Source organism: Macrobrachium rosenbergii, chromosome 32 (assembly GCF_040412425.1).
Source record: "Macrobrachium rosenbergii isolate ZJJX-2024 chromosome 32, ASM4041242v1, whole genome shotgun sequence".
Classification (NCBI taxonomy): domain Eukaryota; kingdom Metazoa; phylum Arthropoda; class Malacostraca; order Decapoda; family Palaemonidae; genus Macrobrachium; species Macrobrachium rosenbergii.
In genome coordinates this window covers 4119754-4129124 of record NC_089772.1, presented here as the reverse complement: position 1 = coordinate 4129124, position 9371 = coordinate 4119754, and the positions used below count along the sequence as shown (strand labels likewise).

Genomic DNA, 9371 nt, shown 5'->3' with positions numbered 1-9371 from the left:
TATACATATATACATGCAACGTGTTAGCACATAAGCAAAGCATAAATCACCCAACTGCTTGTGCATAAGTCCAGGTGTTTGTAGATGCATTTTAATAGATAAAAGAAAAAATATACAATCTGCAAAAAAAAAAACAAGACTATTCTATGCATGAAAGGTGCTGTTGCATAAAGTGTTTGACTAATGTAGAAAGGGGAGCATCAGAAAAAGACAGGTTTAATATCCGGGAACCAGGAGCGTAACCTTCCAGGTACAAGAGTAATGTCTCATTCAGGCGCATTTCGAGCGTACGAAATGATACTTAAACAGAAGACTTTATAAAATTTGATCTTGCTCAGAGTGTTTTAAGGATGACTGTCGCAATGACTGTTCTATTTATTTATTCATATATCTATTTATTTACTTATTTATATGCTGGGATAGTATCATCCTGTCTCACAAGGAAAGTGCTTTGATATAAATGTACTTGAAACGTTTTTGCATAAGCTTTTCTGATAGTAAATGCATGACGTCTAATGCACAGATTGGAGATATCTTTAATATTTAAATCCCACCGCTCTCCATAAGAGAATCAATTGTATGTCGTTCTCTTCAACACCAGTTCTACCGCTCTGTGCCGAAAATCAGCAAACGGTCTTTGGGGCAGCCAAACACGAGGTCCTGGAAGTCCCTTGTAAAGTGACTTCTTATCCTGCACCAACCGCTTTCAGGTGAGTTTTGGGGATATGCGAAGCGTGAAAATGCATGTTCCTCTAATAAAAAAGTAATTGACTTCAATGTGTCGAAAATACATACATACACACATTACTACAATGTAGAGGCTTTTTATGTACAAATGCAAATATTACTATGAACCAATAATGGATTCTTCTGCTAAAAGGGGAACGCATTCAAATTTTTGGAATATGCTTGAATACATGCTATATATATATATATATATATATATATATATATATATATATATATATATATATATATATATATATATATATATATATATATATATAAATATATATATATTCTTCTGATGCTCATTAGTTGGTTTTATATACACTGACAGAAACATGCAAACACACATACAAGCTTATGCTTACACAGTGAGCGTAGTTTTTTCAGATAAAAGAGATTTCTATTTAAATATGAGATATAAGGTACATTCACATACAAGTATACGCATAACGTAATATACTGTAGTATTATGGTCTTAAGGGTTTTTATCTAAAAATGTGAAAGAAATTACATTCACGCGTAAATATATTTGACGCAATATAATTCTGATGTATTTTTATTCATTTCCATGTCTTATTGTTTTCATAATTTTACTCATTTCTTCCGACTTTTACTTTCATTTCCATGTTTTATTGTTTTCATAATTTTACTCATTTCTTCTGCTTTAATATACATTTTTACTTAATGATCTTACTATTTTCTCTTTATGTTTTTACTTATTTTTCCTTTATAATTCACGTTGCAACCGATGCCTTTTATCAGATGGGCAATGAACAGTTCCTCGGGACTGGTGGACGTGGCACTGAACCTGACCACCAACTCGGGCTCCACCAGCATCATCAGCTACACGCCTCAGACCTATCACGACTTTGGCTCCCTCCTCTGCTGGGCCATCAACGACCTTGGGCAGCAGAAGGAGCCCTGCGTCTTCAACATCCTCCCAGTTGGTGAGTCGAGTCTCTCTTTGGTCGCTGCAGTTGCGAATGGGTTTGTTTTTTCACTCCCTTCACTGGTGTTCATCTTCACTTTCTGACGAGAAGGGATTTTCATAGCTTGCCTAATCAACAGTTAGAAAAAACACAAGCGAATATTTCTGCTCCACTTTCTTCTCTGATGCTGTACTTCGTGTTTTCATTTCTTGATTCACTTGAGTATATTCTATCCAGCCAAACAGAAATCTTTGATCATTATTTCACAGTTTTCAGTGTTGCTAAATATTTCAATACTTCGTAACGAATTTTGAACACTGTAATGCGAATTCAGCATCACTTCAGCTACCTTCATTTGAAGCTACCGTTGATATGTTACTGATTCATCATATTAACGAATATGATGAAACAGGGAAAGGACCAGACTTCATCTACACAAAAGAAGTTAGTTAGCGGACCTACTGAGAATAATTTACGCTGCTCGTCGCTGAATAAATAGAAATAATTTTGCGCTTTATAGTTTTAATATCACAATATTAAATAGTCAAACAAAGGACATATGACTCATACCGGTAGCCTGTAAAACATCGTTTTTATAGTTCTTATTTTGTACAACCAAATGAGATTCGAGGTTGCAGGCACGGAGCGAAAATGCTTTAACGGGAAGTGATAGTCTGCGGAAATTTTCTAACAGCAATTCTGCCGGACACGAAAGAATTGATTAATTTTCCAGAAAGTTGTTGTTTTCTAAATATCCTCATAACAGAGTAAAGTTCTAATTTTATATCAAATCTAAACCATCTGTTATTTTCTTCTCTCTACTGCATGTATCTAACTGATGTAGAAGGATTGTTTTCTCTCTCTCTCTCTCTCTCTCTCTCTCTCTCTCACCCTTTGAGGAGAAAAATACATATTAGCACAGTAATCTGCATACGTTAATCAACCTATTTAAGATTATTCTGTACTCTTAGATAATGCTGTTGAAGAGAGAGAGAGAGAGAGAGAGAGAGAGAGAGAGAGAGAGAGAGAGAGAGAGAGAGAGGCTGCTCAGTGATTTGAACAGTTAAGTGTATAATTTGCTGCGTCACAAGATCATGACATTGTCTTCCCCGCCATTTGTTTTTATTTCATTTTTTGTTCGCTTAATGCCACCTTATTGACTCTTGTTTATGTTTTGTGTTTATGTTGGCTCTTGTTTTATGACAGCAATTTACTTGTTTCATAATTATCATCTCGCGTCTTCATTCCGTAACTCGTATAGATTTGTATTTTGTAAGTATTTGTAAGTGACAGATGATGAAATTATTATTATTGTTAAAGTAGTTTAACCTGCCCACTGAGCTGACTTTCAGCTCTCATAGGGCTGGCCCGAAGGATTAGATTAAAATACCAGGTCTAGGTCTGAGGCCAAGCACTGGGACCCGATAGATCATTCAGTATGATGACGAACGAATTAAAATGAAATTAAAAACTGCACATAGGCACATGCCTTACATACAATAAATACATTTACTCATGCTTCCTTACACACTAAAGAGGTATATCAAAATTCAGAACTGGAGTTAAGTAATATTTAAAAAAAATTTGCTTTTTCTTTTAAATTCGATAAATGCTAGAATGGTTACTGTATTGATATCATAAACAACTGACTTTGCAGTATAAATAACCTGCAGAGCTTTTTTTCATTAGAGGGCAGCATTCGCTGTGATTATCTTCAAATCTTGCCAGTTACATTCTGCCAGTCTTACTTGCTCGGGTCAAACAAGCGCCTGCGTGACAAATACAAAATATAAAAAAAAATTCCTGAATGATTATATACCATTATAATGTTCCGAGCCATATAATACCATGATTCTTTTTTTATGTAAAGTTCCGAGGGCAAATGTCTAGCCAGTGGCTGTGGGAAAAATGTGGGATGTTTGTGGAGGAGGGTTAGGTAAAAGAGTTCTGTCAGAACCACCGTCCGCAGCGCTAAATATAGTTAGTAGAATTTCGTATTTATGTTTGCAATGTGATTCCTGCTTGCTGAGTGGCCGGATTATGAACTTAGGTGGAAAATGCATGTTGCTTTTACGATTGATTTCATTTTTTATATGCAAAGCTTGACGTTTGAAAATGATTTCCTTATTTCCATTAATAATTTGCACAAACTATAGTGGTAGCATCAACAATACTATTAATAGATAACGAGGTTTGTTTTTGTAGCTGTTATTTTCAGTCTTAGTGATCATTTTATTAGAGTAGTGACAATTATTATTATAGTTTAGTTGCAACAGTTCCCAATAAAAAAAAAAAAAGGTGGACCCAACCGACCCCACTCAATTTTGTCTCAGCAGAATAAATCCGTCCATAGCCCCGACTTTGCACTCTTTCACAGCTAAACCCGAGTCGGTCTCCGGCTGCGTCGCAGAGCGGAATGCCACGATGCCCCCGACTTACTTGGTGGTGAAGTGCATACCCGGCTGGGACGGCGGCCTCCGGCAGACGTTCACCCTGGAGGTGCGCAAAGCCGATACCCAAGAGACGCTGGACGAGTTCCGGCTGGCTGCCCAACCCTTCTTCGTCGTAGCAAGGTTCGTAAATGTCTACCTGTTACTCGTATACTTTTTACTTTCAAGTTTTCTAATGAATGTCTTCGCTGTACAGCATATAGTATTAATTCTCTCTGGATGTTAGGCCTGGCGTCGTTTGATAATTAATTCATACGCATTTTTCATTTTGTTTCTTGGAAGCTGGCTAAGATCTGTATCGAACTACAATAGAAATCTAATTTTTTTTTTATTGCCACAGTGACCGCTTAGAGTCTCAGTTTCCTCACACTTTTCTGGATATGATTACTACCATACGAATATGTTATCCCTTCTGGGTGAAACCCAAATCGATGCACGCTGATAAGAGTGAGGTTGTCAATAACCAACCATGCTTCGAAGAAGGAACTTGGATTTTTTTAAGCCGTGCTGAAAAGTTCGCTGATGAAAGACGTTCAAAGGCATTATCAAAAGCTTAAGAGAAACCATGAAAAATGTCTAAAAAAAATGACGAATGGTTAGTTAATCCCAGATATAATACCACATGAAGTTGTCGACTTTATTTTATGTAGAGATCAGCGGTCAAAGACACTCACCCCTCACCCGATACTTTCCTTTCTGGGTGAAATAGGAAGCCAGCCAATACAATTCTCCCCTAATAATGCCAGCGAACAGACACGTAATCGCCTTGGTGGAAAGACCGGTTGAAGGATTCACTCTGCGATTTATTATATCGTTCTTTTCCCTCCACCTACGCCGTCTCTTCAAATACATTATTGACAGATGACGTCACGAACGGTCGTGAATGATTAATATAATATATATACATATGGTCTTTATGATGTTACATTTCTTTCCTCGCTAAATTCACGTTTGGGAATTGGGTTCAGCGAAATTATCACCTGAATCACAATGAACCTCTAAATAAATAGACCATAGCAATATCGGTGAGCACCTTTTAACTGCTATTAATAGAAGACAAATTTTCATGTGAATGAAAAGGAACGTCTATAATTACTCTGACATTAGGCGCTTTATAAAAAGATAGTTTACTGAATGTTATGACACATGAATGTCGCTCAGTTTCACGAAAACAATTCAGGTCGACAGGACTTTAATCTTGGAACAGTTGTTACTGGAATGTCACGCAATTTCGTTTTTCATAACATAAAGATCTAATAATAAATGTATTTTAACAATAGCTTTATTGCTAATGTTCTTTTCAGTATAGGTTTTTGTTTTCAAGGGTTATAGGATCATATCTACTTATCTTTTTTCATTATTTTCTTTACGACAAGACGAACAACTTATCACCCTTGCATATTCAGTTCTTCATTGTATGGGTTGGTATCGTTCTCGGCTAGCACTCTGCTGGGCCCACGTTCGATTCCCCGACCGGCCAATTAAGAATTAGAGAAATTTAATCCTGATGATAGAAATTTATTTCTCGTTATAATGTGGTTCTGATTCCACAATAAACTGTAGGTCCCGCTGCAAGGTAACCAAGTGGTTCTTAGCCACGTAAAATAAATCTAATCTTTCGGGCCAGCCATCTCTAGGAGAGCTGTTAATCAGCTCAGTGGTCTGGTTAAAGTAAGGTATACTTAACTTTTTTTGCATATTCGGAATCTGCACCCCCTCCCACACACCCATTCTCCCCCTCCCCACACCCATCCCCCACACCTTCCCCACTAGACAGCACACAGAACCCTTAAGAATAAAAGGAAATAACCAGGGAAAGATATACATAACAGTATGGTACTAATCCAGATGAAAGGACAATCTCTTGCAACCGAAAAAGTTGGAGGCGTTCGGAGAACGAAAACATTCTCTCAGTAATTCCATCCCCAAATCGACAAAAGAACACTTCGGCTTATATTTTTGGATGGATATGTTACCTTCAAGATTGAAATTTTGGCTTTCAATTTTTCTTTTCTGTCTACAAAAAAAACCTCCTGTACTTGAATTATTAATAGGCTTGGCATGCATACCGAAATATTTCATTTATATATCATGTTATATGGGTTTATATTTATCGATATATTACTAGAACCTGACCTGATATTTTTACTTGACCCATTTTCCATTTTGTTCTTTAGTTCACGGCGTCGGTGACCCTGGTAGTTGTGACGCCAGATAACCCACAATTAATCAATCAATCCTTTAGTTCACATTCTAACTTATTTATATCGGAGGATATTTTTGTAACATCCACTTAAATGAATAGTCTTTTTTGGGCAGATGTAATATTACCGTTAAGCCTGAAATTTCAGCAAACATGTTTATTTTTGTCTAAGAAAACCTTGCGTAGTTAAATAATAAAATCCTTCAGGACACACAATAAAAAGTATGGTGTTTCACTCTCACTTTATCAATCCATTAAATAATTCATTTTAATCTATTTACTTTTGAATTGTTTAGAAGATTATTAAATTATGAAGATATCTATTCATCAACACTTTCCTGTACGATTACTTAGTTTTTAACGTACGCATTTTCAAATCCGGCTCTTAGTTCTCACTTGAGTTTATCTGTATCGGAGGACACTTTCATAACACACCCTGCTCTCTCGAATAGGGTTCAACTCGACGTGGAATACCTCCTCACGATAACTGCGGCCAATAGCAGAGGATCGAGTCCTCCCTACACAATCACGTACACGGCTCACTCGTCGTCGGCGGATAAGGTCATTTCTCCCGACGCCCACACCGTTCTGCTGACCATCACGCCCTTCCTCGTTCTACTCATCGGTGTCATGGTTGGTGTCATTGTCTGTGTGGGCGTGGGCGTGGTCATGTCCCGCAGGAGGCGAAAGAGGAAGAGTGGAGCGGAGATTCTCTACGCAGGACCTCTAAAGGACAACTATGACTCCAAGGATGTTCATACCCTGATCTGCGTCAGTTCAGGTAAATAAATCCATTTTCTAATATGCAACGAGGCCTTTATCAAACTGTCCTGTTTATTCTTACAGTGAAACAAAAGATGTCTCCTGATATTGTTATTTTTTCCCCTCCGTTTGATTGCTTAGGCTAACTTTTTTTTCCTCTCTGTAGTTCTTAACAAGATGCTCACCAATTCTTACTCTCAATATAAATCTCAATTTCTTTTTCTCACAGAATGTGAAAAGCAAGATGGCATCCAATGGGGAGGCAAGACCGGCTCTCTGGGCAATTGTTATGTCTCTCCTGACATCCTCAACAATGTAAGTATACAAGGCATGAAAGCTATATTATTAATTAGCAGTAAGAAGTCTGATAAAAGTGTGGTATACTATCTTTATATTTTTTTTGGTATACATTCGGAAATATCTAGTTTCTGGGAAACTGCATGACTTTAAAAAACATATCTTATGTCCCATGCCAATAACAGCATATGTTTTTCATTGGAGTTATCTCAACAGAGTTGCAGTTTTCCTTGAGGAAATGAATTCATATTTCCACTTAACAGAGATTAGTTTCCTGTGAAACTTTAATCATAATACCATAATGCTGATGATGCATTTAAGCTTACTCTTGAGTAGAGTTAGGTCAGGTCTTCCTGGGTTAATTTTCGCCCCTTTCCCCAAAATATAAAACTGCGTTTATTTTTTAACGTAATAAGAATCACTACTCCCATGTTTATAGGAAAAATGTCATCAGATCTGGCAACACTAAAGTCCGAATTAACATTTATTCTCCGTACAGTCCAACAACGCCCTTGAGACGGATTCCCTCTTGAGGGAGAAACTGTCGGCGCTGCAGGGGTTGGCACCTCTGGCCTCCACAGACTCCCTGGGACGGTGCTCAACGCACTCCTCGACTTGCACCACCTCCTCCAAAACACCCTCCTTCAAGTCGTCCAGCAGGGTCTCCAATTCCAACACTGGAATCCATCCAGAAATTCAGAGGAAAATGGAAATTGAAGAGACTTCTGAAACGCCCCTGATGGAACTCCCCCGCGAGAGCTGTGTATAGTATTGTGTTGGAGGAGAGAGAAAAAAGACCTTCAGTTAACTTTATAAATATCCGAAGTTTATTGTCTGTTCGTAGATATTCATGACCAGTCTCTCTCATACACCTTATTCCCTCTCCGTTTTCGTGTAAAGCTTAGCCTAAATATCGGCAAATACTTTCATGACCATCTTTCTGTTTTCTGTTTCGCACGTTATTCTAGGAATCTCTCTCTCTCTCTCTCTCTCTCTCTCTCTCTCTCTCTCTCTCTCTCTCTCTCTCTCTCTCTCTCTCATTTTAAAGGTTCTCTGTTGCTCATTTAAACCCAACGATTACCTAAAGCTGGATACTAAAACCAACAGTGGCGAACTGCTAATGAAAACTGTGATATGTAGTGTGTTAACACTGTACCCTTATAGAATAGAATATCTTGCGGAAGTGAGTGTCTCCAGGAAATTCCGGAGCAATTCTGGAATTAAGTGTGCAAGGCTTGTTCTGTATAAATTCTGGAATTGGTAGGAAAAGGCTTGTTGTGCAGCCTGAACTAGTTATAAACTTCCTTACAGAATGACAATGAATTCACCTGAATAAAAGTAACAGTGGTGTTTCGTCAAACTTTTTGTCTAGGGCAATGAATTTACAATTGCCACTTTTCGTCAGTGATTTGAAGTGAAAAAATATCGTCTATGTGAATTCTGTTTAGTCGTATCTGAAGCGAATAGAAATATATAAAAAGCTGTAATGTATATCTGTGTTCAGTGACACAAAAACACCAATTTTGAACAGTGAATATGTGTTCGTGTGTTATGCTTTTTTTGTTGATGATACACTCAGACATTCGGTGCTATATATGCTATGTGTAAGATGCCTCTTCAACCTCGCCCCTACCCCTATTTATTTGATGATGTTGCTACTCTTCGTTCACGAGTAAAAAAAATAAGAAAGACAACCCAAGGAGGCTATGTTCATAGTGCATATCTGTTTTCCGAAAATTTGCTCAACTAATTTACGTTCTGTACCGGCGGCCATATGCAACGCGTGAGCATTGCAAGTCTTGTCTTTATTGCGTAGTAAACATTTTTTTTTTGTCAAAAATACTTCTGTCTGTCAAACTGTGTCAAAGTCTTCAAGTAACCATCCGATGAATGATGCATTTGTTGACGGATCGATTCACGCAGAGATGCCTAGCAGTCAGCTGGAGGCAGGTTCGAGCCCAGTGTTTCTGGGGATTTTTGAGCGTCGTCATTGATGATACT

The 9371-nt window shown here is 37.7% G+C and overlaps 1 protein-coding gene across 3 annotated transcripts in view; it reads left to right on the top strand.

Moving 5' to 3' along the window:
• The window catches only part of LOC136855616 (protein turtle homolog B-like), a 134306-nt gene extending 125247 nt beyond the window's left edge, over nucleotides 1-9059 (top strand). The window contains exons 10-15 of one of the 3 annotated variants that reach the window (XM_067132719.1): nucleotides 602-710; nucleotides 1492-1676; nucleotides 4036-4231; nucleotides 6764-7092; nucleotides 7303-7388; nucleotides 7870-9059. In XM_067132719.1, the coding sequence (XP_066988820.1) occupies nucleotides 602-710; nucleotides 1492-1676; nucleotides 4036-4231; nucleotides 6764-7092; nucleotides 7303-7388; nucleotides 7870-8139 (1175 nt within the window). In that variant the 3' untranslated portion in view covers nucleotides 8140-9059. Of the gene's footprint in view, nucleotides 1-601; nucleotides 711-1491; nucleotides 1677-4011; nucleotides 4232-6763; nucleotides 7093-7302; nucleotides 7389-7869 lie in introns of all 3 variants that reach the window. The other 2 variants (XM_067132718.1, XM_067132721.1) reach the window with 2 other exon arrangements.
• Nucleotides 9060-9371: the final 312 nt, after the last annotated feature.